The sequence below is a fragment of the Emydura macquarii genome, unplaced genomic scaffold (assembly GCF_026122565.2).
Source record: "Emydura macquarii macquarii isolate MOO-44397 ecotype Brisbane River unplaced genomic scaffold, CSIRO-AGI_Emac_v2 contig_2636, whole genome shotgun sequence".
In the NCBI taxonomy this organism is placed as follows: domain Eukaryota; kingdom Metazoa; phylum Chordata; order Testudines; family Chelidae; genus Emydura; species Emydura macquarii.
The window spans coordinates 6,006,100-6,031,838 of NW_027132773.1; the positions used below are offsets into that span (position 1 = coordinate 6,006,100).

Here is a 25,739-nt window from a genome sequence, read left to right on the forward strand (position 1 = left end):
ATGTTTTTCCTTTAATGTCTGGCTACAATGTGTTTGATGGAAAATTGTCCTTTTGTGTCTAAATTAGCTTGGTACAGGCTCCTCTAATCAAATAATATTCTGTGATGTTAAATCCTATTTTACAGACAGGAATACCAACAAGGAGGAACATTTTCATAAAACTCCATGGGGATCAAGAACTGGAAATGTAAGTGGAAGGTGTTAAGTCCACAAAGATGATTGTTCTGGAGGAAGGGTAAGCATTTAAGTCTCTTTCTACTGACTAACTTTTTTCCCATTTAAATCATGTGTATAGTTTCTATACATTTCTAATTTCTTTGAATCTCTATAGAACATTCAGGAAGGAGGCTGGAGGTCAAACTAGAGGTTTAGATGAACTATAGTATATCCACAGTAATAATTATCCTCTGTTCTGGTGCTGGAGTTAATGTCTGCCTGTACAGGTGCATATTATCCCACTCCCCGCACAGGCTGGTTCTTGGCCATGCTACTCTCTTTCACCTCTTGAGTGCTCTTGTGTAAATTAACAGTTACAGAAGATTGGGAAGAGAATCATTTCATACCCTGGCAGCCCATGAAAGAACATAATATAAGGCTGCTGTACAAATTCAGAGAAAACAGTCAGAGACAGCCAGAATCCCAAACATCTTATACTGAGAAAATAATGAGAAAAACCTGACTCCGGTAGCACTGTGATATTTGAAAAAAAGTTCAAATAAACATACTTAGAAAGACTACAGGAAATAGGCATATCCCAACTCCACTCAATTGGTCCATTTTCTGCCTTCTGTACTCCAGATATGGCACCAGAAGGCTTTCCAGTGATTATTTTATACCTATGAGAAATTATAAAAATAAATATGCAAAATAAATATGCAATTCTTAATTACTATCTCTTCAACTATAAGTCTAGTAAATGGATCCTCTAATGGGACCTTGTAATATAAATAAAAATTCTAAAGCTAGTGAAAGAATTTAGGCTAATCTGCTGCTCAGTAGGAGTGCAATGTTCAGACTGATAGAGGTTGCTGAAACAATACACTTAGTATCTAATGAAAAGAAACACCTTATGCTGAATTGAAGAAGCCCCTCTGGCTGACTCGGGATGAGAAAACTTAGGGAGGGACTCCAAGAACTCACTGAAAAAAATAAAAATGTCCAAGTCAGATTTTTATGTCTGTACAGTACTGGATTGAATTTGCAACATTCCAAGGCAATGGATAGCATAACACTACCAAAAATGTTCATTTGGGAGAAATGTTCATCTTGGGTTCTGCAGAGACTACATTAATGTTAAAATACTCACCGATTTTGGCACAATTTTATACACTCACAATTTTTTCCCAACCCTGAACAGAAAATTTAGGAATAAATGTGAAAGGAGACAACACTGCATTAAACTGTAGTCTGCTCTAGGAAAAGTGTTACTTTACACACTCATTGCAGCATCAGAGACAAGGGAGATTAAAATAGCTAATTGACATCAGGGGCAATTGCTTTCATGCTTCATAGCCTGTCTGAAAAAATAAATACACAGTATATGATAGTAAGGCCCTGTACTTAATTCAATTATGCAGCTGCATAAATTGTTGCAGAACAGCTGATTTTTAAGTTGCTGAACAATTGGAGTCCACAAACTAAGCTTTCATTAAAAAAAATACTAAGTTTATAACTCCAATTTATCCCAAATCCCTGTCTGCAAACGGAGAGGGAAAGAGAAGATGCATTGCCTCCTCAGCACCAAAAGCCTTTACTGCCTCCCAGATACCAAAAATAGCTCCCATATTTTCTTCAATGCTAGAAGTACCAATTGTCCTCCACCCAAATGGCCAAATTTATGGCTTTCAATTGATATAATCTAAATAGCAGCTACTTGCTAAAAGAGAAGTTTGCAGCAGTGAAAACATAAGATCTTAGAGGCTACAAAATAAATTTAATTTAACATAAGAAAATTACACAAGATAGATTTCACAGATTGTACTGGACCAGGAGTGCTGCAGCGAAGGTAAGAGGCTTCAGAAGATAGTGTCACAATTTTCTGGAGGCTCTGCTGCATAATTTGGGTCTAATGTGCCACGCTGCACATGGTACTAGTCTTGTTAAATATGAAATCTTCCCAGGGTATTAGCCTTGCTAAACATGAAATCTTCCCTGATAAACATGAAATCTGTCCAGCATTTGCATTATTTTTACATTGTTTGTTATGTGCGTGTGCACAAAACTCTTGATATACATATTTTTATTGGTTGAATTCATTTAGGGACAGAATTCTCCCTCTAAATTACCCACATCACTTCCTTGTTTCTGCGAGGCCCTTCAAAAGGTCGGAATGGTAAACTCCCTGTTGCTGCATGGTAAAATGTCACTCCTATGCTCCACAAATCAACTGTTGCTCCATACTTCTTCTGATGATCCTTCCTCAACACTGCTCGCTCATACATATCAGGATGCTTAAAAGGAAAAAAAGAAGGCTAAAACAATTTAGAGCTACTGACTTTGTAAACAATTATAAAGCAAGCAACCACACACCAGCATTCTAAGCACTTCATTCATCAAAAAGGGAAGTTAACACGTGCTGTAGAATTTGCATAAGGTTTTCACACTACAGGTATTACAAGAACCAACAGCAAAAATATTCAGCCTGAGTCAGTAACTACTTATAGCCACCTTTGTTACAATAAAGTTCAAAATATAGCAAAGGGAATTTAGCCAAGAAAATTCAGATGAAATTACAGATTAGGGGAGAAAAGTCACACAAAAGACAACTACTATTTCAGAAAATAAGAAGAGGAACACAGAGAAAGTGCATTGAGACCATTTATTACAGCAATAGCATGGAAGGGGCATGTAAACACAAGCAGAGGGGACAACTGTTTTCTTTCTGCTTTTCCACAAACACACATTTACTTTCAATATAAGTATTTTAGATATACTGGCATCCTTGCTGTCTCTTTTTTGAATTAAAGTTCTCTAACTTTAAAGCTTGGTACACCGGAAATTCCCAGTTACAGTGTCCTTGCTCACTGCCTGGTCATTACCAATAGCAGGAAAGTGGATCTGAGTGATACCCAGCATCACTCAAACAGTTCACAAGAATACTTTAAAAATATCCAGAGGGAGAGGCAAGGGAGCTCTTATAAATCTAAGCTGCAATTCTTTATATCACCCAATGAAACATGGAGAATCTGGGTCAGAAAATGTTCCCCAGATCAGTAGAGGCTCAGCATGACAAAAGATGCAAAAGGTAGGATGGAGGTTATAATAGTTACTACTGGACAAGACACATCATTGGTAAATGAGTTCCCAACTGGTGTACTGTCTCTCAGCTATTCAGTTTTCACTAAGAAATACTCTATGCTTCAACAAGTCTATCAATCAGAAATTAAATGGCTTACCAAATATTCTTCTGTGCCATAGAGAGAAACAAACTGTTCATCATCTTCCAACTCTCTAGCAGCTCCAAAATCTGTCAGTTTGTAAACAGACTGGCCATCTTCACCTATAACACGCATTATATTGCCTGGTTTGATGTCACGGTGCACTATTCCATTCTCTCGGAGATGATTCATCCCAGCCACTTAAATACAGAGTTATACTGCATTTAGTACATAGGTATCAACACAGACAGGAGACATGTTAAAATACCAAAGCATATATACTTTCATAGACTATTGTTTTTCAGTGGGTGCAAAGGAGAAGGGCATGGACCACTGCTGCTACTAAAATTAAAATGTATTATTGTCTCCATACTAATCATCTTTGCCTTTTCTTCTTTAAACAGCAAATAACGGTATGTCTTGTTCTCAAAAATGCCTTTCCTGAAGCCTATTTTTTTCCATTATTTTAAGTAAGATTTTATAATCCTTAGTGATCTTATTCTCTTTGCAAAGGAATGTCTACAATGTAGGAAACAAGAGATAACAATGGGTTTGGCCACCACCCTTTAGAACACTGAGCAGATAAAGTGGACATATTTTAATTGCCAGATATCCTGCAGCCATATGGGGCAGACACTGGTGGACTTCATCACTCCCCGCAATATATTCTGTGATGATCTGTCACAAGAAGGCAGTCCAATGCGTGACAAAAATAATCTCTGCCTTTAAAAAAAACCCTATTTTTAGAAAAAAAATCATTTAGCTTCCTAATGCAACTACATTTCTTGACAAAGGTAAAAAACAATGCTATGATCTATATTGTAAAACTGATTCCAAATTAGGAATTTCAACACTACAATTCCAAACTAAATCAAGCAGCAGGTGAACAAAGGGCAAATCAGATAGAGTTTGAAAATAAAATCCCACATACCCACATCTCTCAGCACAATTAAGAACTCAGACTCTGGCAGCCCGTAGGCATTAGACGGCTCTTCTAAAACAGTGTATAAGCTCCCACACGGACAAAATTCCATAACAAGTACTTTGTGTCTAGTGGCTGTCTGGAAAATAAAAAATAGAGAGATTGGGAACAATATGAAAACTGTTAATAATGCCAGAGATTACATCAAGTCATAGACTCTTATTTTCCAAGCTTTGTAACGTGATGCTACTTTATATACAAGTCTCACAACTGTGGCTTTTTAAAAAAAAATGAAAAGAAAGAAAAGAAAAACTGGTTCCATTTTAAAAGGTATCTTCAGTGGAGAAGAAACTAGGGAGACCACAAGATTATGCATGCTGGCCCTTCTTCACCCTTAAAATGGCCCTCTCAGAGTAGCAGGTTGTGTAGGCAGATGAAAAATGAGGAACTACAGTGGAAGAAGAGCATGGAGCAGCACTTTTACTGCTCTCTCCTTTAATTACTCTGCCTCCCTCAAGTCTTTACCGACTGCTGCATTTTGGCCATTTTCCTGTGAACCTCTGGCCAGCCTCACTTTGAGAAGTGCTACTTTAATTCATCCCTGGATGCAATTCTACATCTTCTCCATCATTATGTGAAGTAGTTATACAGCAAGATGTCTATCTTCTGACAGTCTTGTGGAACACCTGAAATCTTCATTATATTTTTAAAAAGTGAGGGATTGTGAATAAACTGCAAAATTATCAAGCAAGAGCAAATCAGACAGTAGCATGTATTCCATATTCACCTAAAATGTATACAGTAGTGTAATTAAAATATTTTATCTTAAAGACTCTCAATTTAAGATTTTATAAAGTCGGACAGTATGTGCATAAGATGCATATGTGGATTCAGTAGATCAGATTCAGTAACTGTTGCAATGAACCTGATTGCATGCTAAAGACAGCAGGGCAAGCGTACTGATGTACTAGGCTGTTAGGACTCCGTTATGTACTCCAGTGGCAGTATCACCACTCACCCTCTGCTATCCTTCAATCTGTGGCTCCAGGTCAGATCAGATTCTCAGCAAAAGGAGAGGAGCGAGTAGGGAAAGGCTTCTTTGGTTTATACACTTGTTACAAGAACTTCTTAATAAAAATACAACCTTATTTCATACAACTGAGTTGACATTAAAAACTCATGAAATACATATGCAGGGATCATGGATGGCATTACTACAAACCACATCAGCTAATTACCTCTTCTTCAATAGCAAACAATTTGACAATGTTCTTGTGATTCAGTTTCTTTAATACTTCAAACTCTCTCATCTGAACATCCACAGGACGAAGGAAGCTTATGTTGTTAAATACTTTGACGGCATATAAATCCCCAGTTTTCTATCAGAAAAATAGTCCGATTATTTTAAAAAAATCAAAGTGTAGTACAAAAAAGTCTTAATAATTAACATTTATATAGTAACAGTCATCCTGAAGGATCCCACAACACTTTACAAACTAATATATAAGTATGATATAATTGGAGCTGCTCTGCAATAATTTATGAATATTGTATGTTGATTTGGTTATTGAGATGTTTACTATATGAATATATAAGTTTAGTTTAATAGGTCGCTGCAAGAAGAAACAAGCAGGAAGGAAAAAAATGGCTCAAAATAAACTACTTCTTAACAAACACTTGAGGGCTGTTAAGAAATAATGCCAGGACACACAAACTCAAGAGAGTTTGATAGAGAGAGACAAAATATATAAACTAATTACAAAGAACAGTCTCAACTCTGATTTAAATTCAGGTAATAAACACCAATTGGGGGGTCATTTTTCACATAGCTGGAAGATGGAGAAATCTGAGGGGTAACTTTAGATTTTAGTTTCTCTACAAAGAATCTTCTTCTATAAAATGTGGGTAAAACCCCAAACCCGCAGCCAAGTATGTATAGGTTTAAAAACTATAATTAATACAGTTTAGAACAACACACTTGAAATTACTTCCTGCTTTATATTCAAATCTTGGAAACAGTGACTCACATGGATTCAGTAGGGCTACTCTTGTAACACTGTTTACAGGATTGAGGCTTTATTCATCTGCTGACCTGAATCCTGGGATTTAGCATTTTTTCTACATCATTGGATAGCCATTACATCTCTAACAGCATAGAGAGTGCAGCTCCATATGCTTTTAGGGGTTTGTGATGTCCTAAGCTATTTCAGAGAAAAACAAAAGCCTCCCAAAAGCTACCTTGGCAGATAAAAAGCCTTTCAGTTTCCTTTACAAAGGAAGAACCCTTTACAAAATGATTGTTAATAATTTATAGTCAAGAAAAGGTATTAACAGCTGGATTATTTTCCTTGCTGTTTTTATATAGGTTAGTAAGGTAATTAAAGAAATTAAGACATAATTAAACACTCTGGACAATGTTAAAACCAATCTACACCTAGAAACACACACACTGTGAGGCAGGGATCATGTCTTTCTTACTTTGTATTTGTATAGCACTTAGCACAATGGTTACCTGAACCTGACTTTGGCCTCAGGGCACTGTCATAATATTAAATTATAAATATTAGAAAATAAGTTCTAGATAAAGGGAGCCCAAACCGAATATTTATCTGCAATGAAGACACTCCCCTTATAAAATGAATTCATAAATCACAGTCTTTAAAAAGACGGAGAGATATATTTCTTTCCAATTTAAAAGGGATCTTTAAGTTTAGTAATTTAGTCTACAAAAGTGTCTTTTCTACTTGTTTATTTAAACATTTTCCTGCATTGTTGGAAATCCAACCTCAACAGCACTGTACTAGTGCATAAGAACCAGAAAATGACTTTTAATATCACTGTTCAAACTGAATAAAATGCAAAAGACATGGAGCAAGCACAATGAAAAGAATGGTACATTTTACAAATGATTTCAGTATTAATAAACAATTGTGTTATTAATAACAACATGTATCTTACACATTTTTTCCTGATTTCTAGAGATGTTAAGATAAAATATCATAAAAGCTGTGTTGTTTTCTTACACAGACATATCCAATTAAAAGAATTCAAAACTTTTCCATAAAAGGCTGATCAACAGATTTTAAGGGCTTTCATATTATAGGTGCCTGGCTTAATGATTGTTTTCTTAACTGAATGCAGCCTGTAGTACTTCAAAATATAGCCAGTATTCTTTGTATAGCCATTTTTTTTATTAATTAAAAGAAAAACAACTTCCATGCATTAACAAAGGAAACAGGACAGAAAGAATATTTAAAAATTAATACAATGATCTATGTTCTTGAAAAAATATTTCTTATATGGAAACTAGTTTGTTTATTCAACACAAACCTTATGTCGTCCCCGAAAAACATTTGCAGTGGCTCCTTGTCCTAGAATGTCAGATAAGAGCCATAGATAATTGGAAGTGCTCTGCATGTTTGCTCTTGATTAGGCAACTCTCTTTTCAAGCTGAAAAATAAAAAAATAAACGTTATTGAGTATATTGCACACCAAAAAAAAAAATTAAAGGAAAATCAATACATTCTTAATGAAATAGAGAAACACTACTCCAGAGATTTAAAGAATTAACAATGGAATTAAAAATCCACCAATTGGAGAGATGGGGAGGCAGGAAGAAAGGAAACGAAAGTGAGCAAAATGCTACCAGAAATGAAAATTAACACCTTAGATACAAAAGTATCACAGAGTTTGAGGTCTTCTTTTTTCCTTCCTGTATTTGAAAGAATCAAGTAAAAATCAATAACCATTCTGGTCAGCTTCTAAATGTGGCACAAAGCAAGCATAAAAGATAGAAGAAATTAAGAAAATCATACAAAAGCCTTCAAACAATGTGGGAATTGTTTCTTTGCTTTAAAAGAAACAACAGTTCTATAATTAAGTTTCATGGTTCAAGCATATCTAAGAGACTGCACAATGGAAGAGAGATAATGGCTGATTTATGTGATTTATGTGATATTAAAGCAAGTCTGGCTCTGAAATAAGGAATAGTGATCCAGGATCCTTTTGGAGGAGGGGAGGATGTATGAGGTTTAACAGAGATCCACTGGGTCAGGTATATTCATAGTAATTAACCAAAGCGTGGCATGTAAGCTCTCTACCGAGAGCCAGTAACTTACTGGTCCTTGGAAATGTATGAATGGATAATATTTAAGACATTATGTATCTATACTGGAAATTATGTTCTTAAATTTAAAGGTGGGTCACCAGGATGACAGGCCTTGGACAGATTATGAGTCACTTATATTTCTCTGTCTGGCCAGATGTATACTGTGCATTGTATGTCTCACAATGGAAGTCTCTTTGCACATGGGGAACCACCAACTAACCAAGGTTGCAAAATCAGTAACAGATTGTGAAAGTGATAGAAAGGAACACACAGCAGGAAGTGATACATCTGGTATTGCAAGGAAAGAGACAGTATTCTTTCACCAAGGAGACAAGAGGAGAGCATGACTTTTCTCATGAACAGAAGATCACAGCCAAATCTGGCTGTAATACGCTATGATGGGTATCTACCCCACACAAGACTGGAAGGGGTTAAAGAGAAGCATTTCATACCCTGGTAGCCAATGAAAGAACATAATATACGACTGCTGTACAAATTCAAAGAAAAAAAGTCAGACAGCCAGAGTCCCAAACATCTTATATTGAGAAAATAGTGAGAAAAACCTTACTCAGATAGCACTGAGATATTTGGTAAAAAGTTCAAATAAACATATTTAGAAAAACTTCAGGAAATAGGTATATCTGAACTCCACTCAATTAGTCCTTTTTCTGCCTTTTGTACTCCAGACAATTCACAGTGGGAAAAGTGTTCCCAGGGGAAATGTTGCTCATGAGCAGCGGTTGCTCTTACAAGGTATTGCTGCAAACAAACATCTATTGTATTTGTTTTAATTAAATTTCAAGTTGAAAGATTCCCTTTAAATCTAATAAAAATAACTATTTACACAACTGGTTAATTCATCTGTAGTCTAGGAGTGCTCTTGGATTTCTCACTGATGCTGAGCTCTCACATAGCAACTGCCACAAGTAATGATAGCTACCATCTCCAGCTGGCTAGGAGACTCCTTCCCATACTGGTGGTCAAAGACCTGGCCTCAGTTATTCATGCCTTCATCACCTCCTGGATGGACTACAGCAATGGGCATACCTGGGCATGAAACCTTCAGCACTCTAGAAACTCCAATTAGTACAAAATGCTGCAGTATATTTTCTTAGCAACACAGGCTTCCCATAGAATTTCAAATCAAGTTCAAGATCTCATTCTTTATCTTCAAAGTGGTCCATGACCTGGGCCCAAGATATCCAAAAGACCATCTAAAGCTCTAGAACAAAGACTGGGTCAACAATTCTGCTCTTCTGGCACAATGGAAGTCTCTGCAACCACAGGGAAGCTCACTTGTGTGGGAGACAGAACTTTCTTGGAGGTAGCCGGAGACTGTGGAAAGAACTCCCCCAGGAACTAAGGACAACCACAAACCCCGCCACTTTCCACTTCAAGTGCAAAACATATTTATTTGACCTCACCTTCTCGAATACAAACACATAGCAACAGATATATGTATAAAAAACAACCCAACCCAACCCAACATCCCTACCTAAGCAAGACAATCTACTACACATGCTCCTCCATTCGAGGAGAGGATGAACGAATAAACAACATATGACAGATGTGTGGTGTGGTCATGTTGGTTAATGCACTACTGGAAGGCTCTCAGACACTACAGTGAGGAGCACAGTATAAAAACCTATATAGAATAGATCAAAATGCCAATGTTGTTTTGCATAGGCAGATCCTAAAACCTGAATAAAGTAGCCTGCAGAATCAGGGCCTAAGTAACATAAATAAAAGCCACCCTATGCTGTCCTTGGAAAAGCACAGATGGTAACAGGCTCAACTCTCCTATGATAGCATTGTATAAAGGAAAATTGTCAGCAAACAGAGTCCCATTCCTAGCCTTCAGATGGGTTATAAATTGCTCCTGAGACACAGATGTGCCAGACAAGCAGCACTTCCTTGGATAGTTTCCCCCCAATTATTAGTAACAGAACTCAATCATGTCATGAATTAATTCCTGATATTAATAAGAGATTCCAAGTTTTTCAAATTAAAAAAAGCACACACAAATCTATTTTAAAGAAAGTGAATCTCTAATTTTCATACACAACCAATACTACAAGAATCTTATCGTTCCAGCAGAAGCCCAATACAACCAGCTATTACAGCATCTCCAAACATTGTAATATCTCTCATACTGTGTGTGCTGCCAATGCCTAAAGAAAAAAAAAGTAAATTATGGAACTGTAAAGATATTAACACTTCAGAGTTAAGGATAACCTGTATTTCCCTCCTTTCCTTTCATTAGTTCAGTTTGGTCATTCATTGCATCAGGATTTTTTGTTTCTTTTCTGTCCCCCTTCTCTACCAACCACCAAGAAAAGCCTGTTTACTCTTCTTATGAAAAGCTATATCAAGTTCCCCATGATGGAAGATATGAGAAAACTTCCTGTTCTTAGAGAAATCTAAGTGAAATGCTTTTATCACCAAAGTTGTTCAGTTCTACGTTTGAAGAAATCATTGGCTTATACAACAGCAAAGAAAGTTTGGGGCTTTACCACAGGAAAATGAATAGAATAGAGGAAGTTGTGCTGCGATAGCTCCAGTGTAATTAATCAGTCACATACAGAGCTTAGAACAAGGCAGGTGCCTGCCTTTCTAATAGCACCAAGGGCAACACAGCATTACAACAGGAATTTTCATATGATTTTGGCTTAACAAATTTCTACTTGTAGTAGTTTCTAATATTAGATTACCATTCAGCCACTTTCTCATTAAAGTACAATACTATGTCTATAGAGTTTCTTGTTAGCCAGTCCCAAGGCATTTAGACAAGTCCAAATCATCTTGTAATGTGTAACAGGCAAGTCACCAGGTAAAGGCTAGGAATTCTTCCAAATTAGATCCAACATTTATGGAGCAGCTCCATACTACTGTATTTTATTTATTTCCATCACTGTTCATTCTTAACACATGGATTAGGGAAGGAAGGACTCCATATCAGAATAGCACAAAAATCATCAATGCCCAAACTACTGGCTGGTCATGTGGTGCTGCCAGCTCCTCCTCCTCGTCTCAAGCTGCTAAAAGGCAGTAAAGATAATTAAAAATTAGAGCTGTCAAAATACAGCTAAAATCTTCCACGAAAACTTTTAATCAAAACTTCAAAAATTCTCAACCAGCTCTACTAAAAGTACGTTAAATACTAGTCTAACAAAATGTTCCTGTATGCCCCAGAGATATTATGCAGACCTGAATGGCAGGAGAGAGGTCTCCGAGGGAATCTGAGGCAGTGTCTGTATTAAGACAAAGTCCAAGCTATGAAAAAGCTTGAAAAACACTGGACTAAAAATGTCTTTCAGATAATCAGACGCACTACCTGTAATGTGCGAGGTGGCATAGATATAGTGAAAATGGGATTGCTGCATTGCTTGACGCCATCTTGACTACCCTTTCCAAGAATCAAATCTAATGAATTTTTTCTGCTTAGCAGAAAAGTGCACATAGACAGCAACTACACAAAGAATTCTCTCTTTACCAATTTCTATTCAAACACTAAATACTAAATGGCTGACTAGAAAGTGATCATCTGACAGCCCAAAAGATACATATGTGACATTTTACATAAGAAGTCCCTTGTCCCCCTCCACTCTTATTTTTAAAGGCAACCTATGCCAAGATCACTGGAAAAAAAATACATGAGCCACAGCACCTACAACACAGACTAGCACATTACCAAATCTAGAACTTCAATTGATGGATGACAAAAATCCAGCAGACAAGAAAACCATTTACAATATGGTACAAAATATTGACAAGAATCTCAGACAGTTAGAATAGAAATCAAATCTAAGGTTTAGGATATTTGTACTGATGTAACTACACTGAAATAGTTGCACCAATGAAAACCCTTAGTGTACCATGTTGCCATGGTACAAACAAAAGCTTGCACCTGTTGTGATAATTGGGCCTACAAATTTACCCTAATTGTGAGCTCAACTATAAAAAGTGATTGAAAGTTTATAAAATGTCACAGTAACCTATAACAACAAATGTTGATGGGAGTAGGTGCAAAAGGAAGTCAGAAAGACTATTAGTCTAAACCAAAAGGCCTACTGATATAATTCAAGGACTGTGTTAATGTCGTGCCTGGCAAAATAGAGAAGTGTGCTGGACTAGAAATCAACGGACCAAAATTGTTGTGTTGGAAATTAGGCCCAACTGGTGAACAAAACAGTCGAGGGGATAGGCTATTTTGCTCATTGCTCCCTTTTGGGGTCTTCAAAAAGAGACTTCAGAAGAAAAAACTGGCTATGGTAAATGCTGGTTGACTGAAAGACAAGTGGAAGGGGAAGGAAAATCTTCACCACCATGGCTGCCATCCTCACTGTCTCTTGGGTCCATTCTTTGCCCTAATCCTGAAAGATGTCCAGTCAGAACCATTAGGCCTAAAGAGAGGGAACCAGATGACAATGCTACTTTCACTGGCTCTGGCTGTATCCCAACCACCACCTGGGATGTGACTTTGTTGTCAACCCTCCTTGTGTGTTCTTTCCTTCACCACTTTATTTATTTTCTTTCCTATTCCTCTCTTTTTTTCCTTCTGTCTAATAAGTATTTGGCTTAGTCAGCCAAGATTATGTACTTTGCAACACTGCTATAAGCCTGTGACCAGAAAAAGGCAGCTAAAAGCAATGCCCTAAACAGTCTGATGCTGATACAAATACGTCACATCTCCGAGCAGCTGAAAACACTGTGCCTCACCTGTTTTTCCAGTAATGATATTGTGAGAATCAACACTAGAGACAGAAGCTGCATTTTCTATCTTTGTACTTTTCTTTCCCCTTTTGTCTGTGTTTTGTTTTTCTAAGATTGGACATTAATAACAGCAACAATACCAGCTTCAACCCATCTCGGCTAACTTTTCCCAAAAATGACAATTATTACTATCTTCATTATCATCTAAAAGACTGCCACACAAGGGTTTTTTTCTTTTTTTTTTTAAATCCTCTAAAGACTCTCCACAGCTAAAAGGAAATGGAACAAGGGATGTTTTTAAAATGAAAGCCTTACTTAATACTTCACATTTCAAATGCTTTAACTTTCTTTTTTTCCTGGACCTTTAATAAAAGGTTAAAAAATGATTAATAATGTGTTTACCAGGGTATTAAGCAGGCTCAAGTCTCTGTATACCAAAACCTGAACCTTATTTAAAACTGTTTAATGTTGGACAGTTATAGAGTCATGTTAACACCTTTGCTCTTTGGGCCCATATATTTCTTCCTAATTCATACAACACATCATTTAAACTTATTCTGGTTTCACCCTAGTCAGAGTGAAAAATACCAATTCCCCCAACATCACAACCTCAATTTAAAGGAATAAAACAGTTGTATTCTGATCTGCTTTTAACAATCTTCAATCAACTATTTAATAACTTCTAAAAATAAAACTTCCTACATCTTTCTTGCTTTTGGTTTGCTTTCTTTCCCATTCTGGTTTCACTCCACCTTTTCTTTCTTATAATAGTTCAGAATATATATTTTTCTCTGTATAAGCATATATTACTTCCTTTTTATTTTTCTCTTTTTACTACCTCCTCCTCTTCTTCTCAAATCCACTCACTCTTTTCTCTCAAAAAGAGATTTGCAAGAGATTATACTGACTGATGTTACTAAAATGGAAACACCCAGAAAGAGTGCATTTAAAACTTGGGGAAGAAGTAGAGAAAACAGAGGACATAGCACACAAAATAAGTTGGGGGGGGGAGGGCGGGGAGGGAATAAAAATATACAAAGGGGTGGAAAAACTGAGAAAGAAAAATGGAAACAGATACTAAAAATGCAGGAAAAGATACACAATGCCCTCTCTGTAATCTCTCTTCTTCTTCCCCAGGGCTAGGTAGGGGATTTTTCATTAAAATTTTTATTTTTTCAGATTACTAGGAATAATTTCTCTCACACACCTCTTTATATCTTGGACATTGGATTAGAATGTCTCCCTGTCTCAACCTCTCCTCATTCCACAACTGCACCTTTCTGAACTAGCTCTAAACTTTCATTTTCATTTCTAGATTATGACAAATCACTGATGTGGAAGTAGTTCTGTATAGGGACCTAAAGAAGGCTAGCTTATTGTTTGTTTTGATTTGTTCTTCCCAATGACTCATATTGGTATTTTAGGTTTTGGTTTAGCATCCTGAACATTCTTCAGTTTTTGATGGAGTGGTTTGCTGCACTGGTCAGCAGGTTAGTGTTGGTGAATCCAGGAATAGATTATATATCGTAGCAATAGATTGTGCATTACTTTGATTTAATTTTTGATATTTTAGTGGAAGGAGCATTGACTGCTTTGGTTGAGATAAGAAGTTTAGTGCTCTTTCTTGTATGTTAGTCAGTAGGAGGAATTAACCCAGTTCTGTTCTGCATGCACAATACCTAGGACGTGAAAAATTTACCAGACCACTAATAGCCTGAAGACTAAACTAAGCTGACAGGCCCCTATGTATAGAGGCAATGCCTAGGTGAGAAGGCAAAGTCTCACCCCCCGTCCCACCAAAGCTGCTGGGATTCCTACTAAGTTACTCTTCTTGGAAACTCCATCTATTGTTGTCTGTAGTAAATTCAAAAGAACTTACCCCTGGAAAGGAGAAGCATTCTTTTTCTCAGAACCTTCTAGTTTCTAGTGCGTCTCCTGCTCTTCTCTCTGCTTCTACTTTTTGGGCCTCCTCCACAGAAATTATTATTTATATTATGAAGACCTCCAATATTACCAAAACCTCCAATGTGCTAGGTGTTGTACAGACACCTAAGAGATGAATCATGTCCCCAAGATCTTAAGAGCATAAGAATAGCCATAATGGGTCAGACCATTGGTCCATCTAGCTCAGCATCCTGTCTTCCGACACTTCAGAGGAAATGAACAGAACAGGGCAATTAATCAAGTGATCCATACACTGTCCTTCAGTCCTACTGTCTGGCAATCAGAGGCTTAGGGACACCCAGAATATGGTGTTGCATCCCTGGCCATCTTGGCTAATAGATATTGATGGATCTGTCCTCCATTAATTTATTTAATTCTTTTTTGAACCCAGTTATAGTTTTGGCTTTCAAAACATCCCATGGGAACGAGTTACACAGGTTGACTGTGCATTGTGTGAAGATGTACTTCCTTATGTTTGGTTTAAAAGTGCTGCCTATTAATTTTATTAGGTGACCCATGGTTCTTGTGTTATGGTCCCCTATTCACTTTCTCCACACCATTCATAATTTTGTAGACTTCTAAAATGTCTCTTTTCTAAAATGAACAATCCCATTCCTTTTAATCTCTTCTCATATGAAAGCTGTTCCATCCCCCTAGCAATTTTTGTTGCCCATCTCTGTACTTTTTCCAATTCTAATATATCTTTTTTGAGATGGGGCAACCAGAACTGCACATAGTATTTAAGGCGTTGGCATAGCATGGATTTATATATGGTGTTATGCTATTTACTGTCTTATTATCTATCCCTTTCCTAATGGATCCTAACATCCTGTTAGCTTTTTTGACTGACACTGCATATTGAACAGAGGTTTTCAGAGAACTGTTGACAATGGACTCCAAGATCTCTGTCTTGAGTAGTAACAGCTAATTTAAGACCCCCATCATTTTGTAGCTATAGTTGGGATTATATTTTCCAATGTGCATTATTTTGCACTTATCAGCATTGAATTTAATCAGCCATTTTGTTGCAATTATCCAGTTTTGTAACTCTTCCCAGTCTGCTTTAGACTTAATTATCTTGAGTAATTTTGCATTGTCTGCTAACTTTGCCACCTCACTGTCGACCCCATTTTCCAGATCATTTATGACCATGTTGAACAGCACTAATCCCAATGCAGCTCCTTGGGGGACTGCCCTATTTATCTATCTCCTCTGTGAAAACTGACCATTTATTCCTATCTTTTATTTCCTATCTTTTAATCAGTTACTGATCTATGAGAGGACCCTTCCTCTTATCCCATGACTGCCTACTTTGCTTAAGGGCCTTTGGTGACAGATCTTGTCAAAGACTTTCTGAAAGTCCAAGTACACTATCTTCACTGAATCACCCTTGTCCACATGTTTGTTGACCCCCTCAAAGAATGCTAAGAGATTGTTGAGGCATGATTTCCCTTAACAGAAGCCATGTGGACTCTTCCCCAACATATCGTATTCATCTATGTGTCTGACAATTCTGTACTTTACTATATTTTCAACCAATTTGCCTTGTACTGAAGTTAAGCTTACCAGCCTGTAATTGTCAGGATCACCTCTGGAGTCTTTTTAAAAAATTGGCATTACATTAGCTATCTGCCAGTCATCTGGTAGAGGCTGATTTTAGCAATAAGTTATATATCACAGTTAATAGTTCTGCAATTTCATATTTGAGTTCCTTCAGAACTCTTGGGTGAATACCGTATAGTCCTGGTGACTTACTGCTCTTTAATTTATCATGTGTTCCAAAACTTCAATCTGGTACAGTTCCTCAGATTTGTCACTTAAAAAGAATGGCTCAGGTGGGAACGTCCCTCACATCCTCTGCAACAAAGTCCAATGCAAAGAATTCACTTAGCCTCGCTGCAGTGTCCTTGTCTTCCTTGAGTGCTCCTTTAGCACCTCGATCGTCCAGTGGCCCCACTGTTTGGCAGACTCCTGCTTCTGATGTACTTAAAAAATAATCTGCTGTTACTGTTTGTCTCTTTTGCTAGTTGCTCTTCAAATTCCTTTTTGGCCTGCCTAATTATACTTTTACATTTGACTTGCCAGAGTTTGTTCCTTTCTATTTTCTTCAATAGGACATTTCCTCCAATTTTTAAAAGATATCTTTTTGTCTCTAACTGCTTCTTTTACTCCTCAGTTTAGCCATGGATACATTTTTTTAATTTTTTTTTTTTAATTTGGGGGTATACAGATAGTTTGAGCCCTTATTGTGGTGTTTTTAAGTTTCCATGCAGCTTACAGGCATTTCACTTTTGTGACTGTTCCTTTTAATTTCCATTGAACTAACCTCCATGTTTTTGTGTAGTTCCTTGTTTTGAAAAATGTTTAATTTAATTACATTATGGTTGCTATTACCAAGTGGTTCAGCTATTTCGCCTCTTGGACCAGATCCTGTGTGCCACTTAGGACTAAATCAAGAATTGCCTCTCTCTTTGTGGGTTCACGTACTAGCTGCTCCAAGAAGCAGTCATTAATGGTGCTAGAAATTTTATATCTGCATCCCATTCTGAGGAGACATGTTTCCTTCCAGTCACCATGGAGATAGTTGAAATTGCTGATTATTATTGGCTTTTCTGTTTCTGCAGCCTCTCTGATTTCCCTGAGCATTTCACAATTACTGTCACCAACCTGGGCAAGTGGTTGGTAGCACATTCCAACTGCTACACTCATTATTCAAGCACGGAACTTCTGTTCCTAGAGGTTCTATGGTACTGTTTGATTTGTTAAGATTTCATTATATTTGACTCCATGTTTTCTGGCACATATAGTGCCACTCTCCCACCAGTTCAACCTACTCTGTCATTCCTATATCTATTGTACATTTGTGTTACTGTGTCCCATTGATTATCATCATTCCACCACACTTATGTGATGGCTATTATATTAACATCTTCATTTAATATCAGGCACTCAAATTCACCCATCTTAGCATTAAGACTTTTTGCATTTGTATACAAGCACTTAACTAAATATTAACAAATTTTATGTTCACCTTCATGTGATGTAATTGAATGGGACACTTCTTTGTTTGACTGTGTCACTTCAATTCCTACCCGTAATTTAACAACTTCTATCCTCTCCTCTTTACTACTCTTTACAGCCCCAGACCCAGCTTGTAGTGGTGGCTGTTCATAGCTTTTCCAACTTGCAGCAAAATGAAAACTGACCTGCTTCTTGTCCGTAGTACAGGTGTTTACCTTGCGATAGTTCTGGAAAGCTATGAGCAGCTGCAGAGCTACAGGAGCTGCCTGCTGATTTGGAGGCAAAACTGCATTTAGGTCACATTTGGAAGGTTACTTTCACAATGATGATAGCTGGAATTACTTTCTCAAATGAAAGTTTGGAAGCTTGTAGTCTACAGAATATGATGGTGTTCTCTCTCCTCCTCCTCCTCTTCCCCACCCTCCCCAATAGGTGCCTATGTGAAGAGACAAGATTTGAAAACATAAAATAATTGACTGAACTGTGGTTCACTAATTCCTTCAGTTTTGGGTGGAGGTCATGGCATCTCATATACATCCAAGAACAAATGAAGATACTGTTCTTGGAGTCAGAAAGCATGTCATCCAGGCACCAAACTCAATGCCCTCCCCACCCAGTGCATCACTGGTTTAGGAGACTTCCGCTCCCTCCTCCATTCGACAGACTTCAAAAGCAGCTTGTAAAATCTCTCGCTCCAGTACCAACGGGTTTTGTTTTGCTTAGTGCTGAAGACTTTTGAAACCTCACTCGCGGGGCCACAACCCACCAGCCCTGACACCCCAACCCAAGGCGAGCTCCCTGACCTGTCGCTCTCCCGGCACCCGGGGCAGGGGACACGCGGCCTGGTCACGGTCAGGTCACCGGGCGGGGCGCAGAGGTGGGGGGCCGGCGTAGCGCCGGGGGGCGGAAGGCTGGGCTGGGTCCCGTTCCCCTCTCGGTCCTGAGCTGCCTCGGCAAGTCATGGCGTGGGCCTAATCTCCGCCCCCCTCGGCCCCGGACCGTCCCAGCCCCGCCGCCGGCTGCGGCCCTAGCCCCGGCTCCTGCCACAGCGCCGCGTCCCGAGAAGCGCCCCTAAACCCGCGGGACTGGCCCGGCCCGGCCCGGCCCGGCCCTACCTGCAGTCACAGGCCCCGTCCCAGCGCCGCGCTCCGGGTCCCCCCCGCCGCTTCGCTTCCGGCTTCCTGCAACCGCGGCGTCGGGCGGGCAGGCGGGGCGGTGCCATTGAATCCAGGCCGCGCCTCCAGCCGACCGGCCGGGAATTTCCCACCGACTCGGGCAGCAAACGGCGGAACGCCCCCCCCCGGCCCCGGGAGCGCTCCACAGCGCGGAGCCCTTCAGCAAGCCCCAGGCCGCTCGGGTCCAGCTAGCTACACCGCTCTCACCCGCAACAACCTCCTCAGCCGGACTGCCCCACCGTCCCAGGCCCTCATCTCCCCACCCCCCTCGCAGCCTTCTTCACCCTCTCCTCTCACCCCTAATATCCACCATCCACCCCCCCACACACACACACACTGTCCCCAACATCCCTACTCACACCCCCCACCCAGCCCGCTCGTGGCAGAGAGCAGAAGAATGTTAGAGACTCTGCAGTCCTGGGTTCAGGTTGTGGAGGGGAGTGTTCTCTAGTGGTTATACTTATGCTCTTCTCTTCCCCCACCTTAGCACCCTTTATCCCTCGATCCCCTCCCACCCCCATCCCATCCCAATTCCACTCCACCGAGGAGGGTGATCAGATAGCAAGTGTGAAAAATTGGGACAGGTGATGAGGGGTAATAGACACCTATGTAAGAAAAAGCCCCAAATATCAGAACTGTCCCTATAAAATCAGACAGCTGGTCCTCCTAGCCCCCTTGTTCACATTCTCACTATCACCCCTTCAGAGCCCTCACCTCCTGCATTCTAGTCAAAATATGCTCCTCCTCCATCTACACGCTGCCTGGCCCCCCTGCAGCAGGAGAACTGCCAGAGCACAGGAGAGCTAATCTCCCTCCTCTCACTTCCAGCGGCTAGTGCCACACACGAGGCCTGGAGGAGCCTGAGCAGGGGAAACTCTGCTCAATCTCTGCAGCTCTGGGTTGGAGCATGCTCATGGAATCTTTGGAGAATTTAGCTGCTAAATGCTAAGAAATACTTACTGAACATGTGTAAGTAGATTTTTTTTAGGTTTAGAACTAGGCCAAATTTAGGTGACTTTTCAAAGGAACCACACAAGGCATTGTCATGACACTCATCCTGCACCACTCCTAAATTTCAAGTTCCCATGTCAAAGTATGAAGCTCCAAAGCTTCTCACCAAAACAGTTGTAAGCAGTTTTTTTAAGAGTAGGGGCTGCACTATTTTTTCCCCTAATCTCATTCTCTGAAACAGATTAAATATTTTACCTGAAACTTAAAAAATAATAATAATAGCCTGAGGCAGACAGCCAGCATAGGCAATTTCTACCAAACTTTAACACTTCAGGCTAAGTTTTACGTTTGAAGACCATTTCAGGTCTTAAAACGTAAAGCATCAGGCAATTTTAACTGTAGGCAGCCCTATCAGGTCTGCCTGTCAAATACACAAACACAATAAATCTATTAATGTTTCTGAGCATGTTAGAAGTTGCTTTGCAAATAATTTATAGGTTTGAGAGCAGAAAATTGAAGCTTTGAATCACCTGAACTCAAAGTAGAATTGTGTTCTACATGTCATTGCTTTAAATATCTAGTATTCATCATAACTGATCTTTGTGAGCCAGAATTGGAGAATTCTTACTTGGTAATTTCTTTTCTGCTAGCAATGTCTTCCACAATTTTAAGACATTTGGGGTATTCCCCTCTTGTCTGCAGTTTCCAGGGGCAGTTTAATATTGAAACATAGCATCTACCAATCCCATCCCCGTCTCCAGCTTGCTGCCAGATGATCCATTAAAAAGCTGTGGAAAAACTTTAGAATCTGTTTGATAACAATAATTCAGTGCCAGCCAATAAACTATGTACAGAGAGGCTAACTAGCCCACAAATAGTAGACGTAAGTTAAATTTTGTTCCTTTGGCTAATGAAGCCCAAGGGAGGGCAGAATCATGGGAGACCTTGCTAACAGCAAGAACGTTATTGTGTAAAATTTTTTCCATTTTGTAGCCCAGTATTTGAGACGTGTGAAGTAGTGACTAGTGAATAGAAAGAGAGGAATAGGGAGAGACCTCCACAAAATTAACTGCCAAAAGGGTAAACTGTTTCTGGATCACCAAATGTAGCACCCTCTTGCTGAAGGATGCCTGTACAGAGGATTTAAAGTCCATTTTCTAGCATCTGTGTTGTCCTAACTGATTAGGAGTTTCTGGAATGAATCACACAAAGTATATGGTTTTAAAGTAAGATACCACAGATCATTTGTTTAATCCAGTAGCTCACAGAACACAGTATGCAGCTTCTGTTTGAAGCTAACTGAACTTTCCCTAGTCACACCCAAAATCTGAAATGGACCAAGGTGATCCAGCTGCTATATGTAGTACTCTAAAAGACTGGCACAGATAATAGAATGGATTCTCCATAAACACAACAGCATCTAATAAACAGAGGTTAATAGAGATCCACGTTGCTGGCCTGCAGATTTCCTCAGTGGAAGCACAGATTCTTTCTGTTTATGAAGTCACCATAGACCTCATGCCTTGATTATGTCAGGAACAGGTGCACCTGATGCCTTGTCTGCCTCTGCAATGCATAAATTAATCATCTGGCCACCAATAGCTTTCTGTCATTGGGACTGGAAAACAGATAGACTGGTGGAAGGCTGTATTTCTGCAAGATCAAGTTGACTTCCCAATTCCATTCTGAGTTGTGGATTGCATGACTGCTAAGCCAGTCTGCCTTCTGGTTCAGTTGTCCCTTTATGTGTATTGCTCTTATGAAAGAGAGGTTATTGTCTGCTCATTCCTTTATCTCCATTGGTTCTACATGTAGGAGTTGAGCTTCCACTTCCCCCTTGGCTGTCAATATGTGCCCCACTGGTAGTGTTGCCTGACTGGACCAAAATGTAATTACACTTGAGGTGGCTCTAGAACCTTCATAGCACCAACTTGACATCTCTGAGCTCCAGGTTGATACTGATTCCTTTTTATGGAGCTCCACCTGCCTTACACATTTGGACACAGTGTATCTCACCCCAACAGGTCAGCATCTGTGGTGAAGCAGATGGGGAAATCCTTATAGATGTTCTCTCAGGGATTCCTGTACCTGGCTTAGGACCAGTGCCCACTCTTTCATACAGTCTGCTGAATGGTTCCATATTTCAGGAGAAATGCATGGCAACAGCCAATATCTGATCTTGCCCTGGAATGAGTGTGTGAGAGAAGACCCATAGTTGGAGTTCCTTACCACCACCACCCACTATAAATTATGAATGAATCTGTCTAGTAGCGGGTAGACTTTTGCCACAGCAGTATTTATGGCTGCTCTCAGGTGACCTATCCTTGTGGAAGGGATAAGGGCGTTTTTCTTGGCATTTATCGTGAAATTGTGTGCTTGAAACAGTTTCAGCATCCAGATCTTGGCACTGAACTGCTTCTTTAATCACAGCCCCCATCAAGAGGTCATCCAGGAAGGGATACAGGAGAGGGCCCTGCAACTAGTTATGACCACCACCATCTTGGTAAAAACCCTGAAGGTCAGTGTAAGTGCCAATGGCAGACTTTAGTCCTGGTGGTCTGTACCCTATACAAAGCTCATTGGGGGGCAGTGGTATGAGTGACATAGGGGAATGTGTAGGTATGCTTTCATTAAGTCCACTGAGGCAAGGAAGGCCCCTTGGGACAGGATTCCTACCATTGAAGCTAGAATCTTCATCCAGAATCTCATTTTCTCCATCCATTTGTTGAGTCATTTGTGATCCAGAACTACTCTCCTTCCCCCATCACTTCTGGACAATAAAGAACACGAAGCATCACCTTAAGAACCTTTTCTCTGAGGCTACCAATAGAAAATTGGTCCTCTGTGCAAGAGATGAGATTTCATTTAGGACCAGCTCACATTCACTAGGATTGTATGAGAGTTTTTTTTGTTTTTTGGGGGCAAAGGGGATGGTGTTAGACCAATCAAGGGGGTTGGAGTGGGGTAAGCCCTTAATTGAAGGAAAGAGCTGCAACTCTACTTCTCTTCCCCACTTCTGAGGTTGACAGAAGCCATTCTCCTGAGAACCAGGGCATTTTGCCTCCTAGAGTCTGAGTGGAGGCATATTCATGTCTCGTCATAGTGAGCTATTAGAGGCAGTACTACCACTTCTGGTTTTGCCCTGTGATCTGCAGTTCCAGGAAGCCATATAATATTTGGCTTAACCCTTTCTGTCCTACAGGACTATCCTTTTAATCAAGAAATTTGATAATCATTGTGGGCGGGGGTGATGGATTTCTTCCACAAGTATATTGGAATTTGCTCCAGTTGCAGCAAGCTGTGAAACTGCAAATGACTGACAGTAAGTAAGTTTGGGTCCTTGCTGGACATCCCTAGAATTAGTTATTTGGCAGCCTTTCTACTCCTAGTAATCTGGTTTGCTGTAGCTTAGTTGAAAGACAGGCTGTAATTTTAAAAATGAGTATTGTGGATCTTTAGCCTTATTTTAAAGCAATATATAGTGTAAAAAAATTGCCCACTCTCGATTATCTGAGAGGTATGTTGGCTACACAATCTTATGTAGACATTTATTCTTAGGAGAAAACTAAGATTCACTATGTGCGTGCGTACGTACGTACGTTTTTCCCACCAAATTTTCTGATAGCAGTCTGCATACCATAACATCAGGTGGGGACAGAGGCACCAACAAAAAACTTTGCAAAAAGGAACACTGATTGTCAATGGATCCTTGTTGGATCCAGAGTTGAACATATGAACTCCACTGTGTAAAATCTGGCAGGCATAGACCACAATAGGCACAAGTCATTGATACAATTGAAATATATTGTAATAAATGCAATTTTTGCTTGGTTCATCCACACACAAGACATCCTAAAATGTCTAAATATCAGCCATTCCACAGTAAGAAGGTACAATGGAACTGCCATTTCTTGCTCAAAACTAATGCAATGTTCTGCAGCTTACTGATTGTAACATCTAAAGATTCAACACAATGAGTCAGAGACTGTGGCTTTCACTACATAAAATTTATTTTTTATAAAAATGTAGAACCAATTCCTATTTTTAATCAGATAATTTATTAAACCAATCTGTGTTTTTAGAATATATACTTTAGCATTAAGACAACTTCAATGAAATGACTATCTACAAAAATGAGTTTGATTGTTTTATTTTTCATGTCACCATACATGAACAAATGAAATTCATGTCTCATGAAAACATTTTTACTCAATATCTTTAAAAATGTACACAGTTTAATAACCACTGCTATGGTCTTAGAGATTTTCACTTTTTTTTTCTCCCCATTTCAAAAATAAAAGTCAGGTATTTTACTGCTGTATTTGTTACAGCATGAACTTAAACCATCCTACACAAAGTGTTGGAGTAGGCATGCAGGCAACTTCTCTTGTTGCCACATACCTTACATATATCAAATGAGACACAGAAGCTATGCATATTCATTTGCATTTTTCCACAAAGACTAAAATATTTACTGATGTAAGCAGAAAGCAACATCTTTAAAAACAAAATCAGTTTGAATGGCACAAAAAGTTAGCATTCATATAAATAACTGGAGTTCCTGATTATGGAAACAGGTGCAACGGATTCCAGTATTTTCCTCAGGGCTTTGCTCTTTGAAAGAATACCTGTTTTTAAAAAAATAGTAATTATATACAAGCCTGAGGAAATACAGCTTATAAATATTCATAGTATGGTTAGGGTTGATATGTCTTTACTAATATGTACACATTAACTTGAGGGGACTGATTGTCTCTCTGAAGCTCAACACACAAGTGGTTCCATCCAAGAAAAATTATTGTTGGTGGTACTTAAAAACTTGTTGCAGTATAGAACATCTATGATGAAGAGAAGTATTGTCATACATATGTTAGAACCATGTCGCTTATGCCCTTTCTGATAAAGTTATCAATTTGATTACATAGGCCACATGGATACCATCTCATTTGATATATGACCAAAGAAATCAAATGACAGTTCAATAGTGTTTAAGTTGTTTGGAAGGAAAGAGCAAGGAAATAAATAGTCTTTAAATTTGCTGGTACTCGCAGGTTTACAGTACATAACTGTAGTATCATTCTGTTGTCAAGTTAGGCGCACCAGAGAAGTTCTCACTTGCCTTCAAAATCACTACCATAACTCAATGAAATAAGTATGTTACATACTGTATTTAAAAACTTACCTTTAAGTAATTTTTAAAAACTTTAGCATCAGGTTGCTGAAGTGCTTGACAAAACTCCTGTAAGTGACCAATGAGAATTAATACTTAAATACATTGTAGACAGATGGATAAACAAAACAAATGCTTGAGTTGCATTGAGTAACAAAAGCATATATTTCAGCCACAGAATTGACTTTCATGTTTTCCTCACTTTTATTTATCTACTTTTTTTAAAGAGAAACTATGAATTTTATTGGCCAGTCAGAATAAATCATAGGTTTTGGTTCCCCTCTGAGATGCTTCAGAGGGAGAACAGATATTTACAGTTTTTAGCAACCAATTTCACGTTTTGAATGAACACAGAGGC

General features: G+C 39.0%; 2 protein-coding genes across 5 annotated transcripts in view; both read right to left on the bottom strand.

The window, feature by feature from the left end:
- TBK1 (TANK binding kinase 1) overlaps nt 1-19,472 on the bottom strand; it is a 43,093-nt gene extending 23,621 nt beyond the window's left edge. The window contains exons 1-7 of one of the 2 annotated variants that reach the window (XM_067564103.1): nt 19,201-19,472; nt 7,630-7,749; nt 5,538-5,678; nt 4,309-4,438; nt 3,396-3,577; nt 2,290-2,450; nt 726-836 (exon numbers count right to left, since the gene is read on the bottom strand). In XM_067564103.1, coding sequence (XP_067420204.1) covers nt 726-836; nt 2,290-2,450; nt 3,396-3,577; nt 4,309-4,438; nt 5,538-5,678; nt 7,630-7,716 — 812 coding nt within the window. In that variant the 5' untranslated portion in view covers nt 7,717-7,749; nt 19,201-19,472. The remainder of the gene's footprint in view (nt 1-725; nt 837-2,289; nt 2,451-3,395; nt 3,578-4,308; nt 4,439-5,537; nt 5,679-7,629; nt 7,750-19,200) is intronic. The other variant, XM_067564104.1, reaches the window with a different exon arrangement.
- Nucleotides 19,473-24,016: 4,544 nt separating this feature from the next.
- Nucleotides 24,017-25,739, bottom strand: part of XPOT (exportin for tRNA) — a 53,932-nt gene continuing 52,209 nt past the window's right edge. For 2 of the 3 annotated variants that reach the window (XM_067564105.1, XM_067564106.1), the window contains 2 exons: nt 25,394-25,450; nt 24,017-24,839 (listed from right to left, as the gene is read on the bottom strand). In XM_067564105.1, coding sequence (XP_067420206.1) covers nt 24,813-24,839; nt 25,394-25,450 — 84 coding nt within the window. In that variant the 3' untranslated portion in view covers nt 24,017-24,812. The remainder of the gene's footprint in view (nt 24,840-25,393; nt 25,451-25,739) is intronic. The other variant, XM_067564107.1, reaches the window with a different exon arrangement.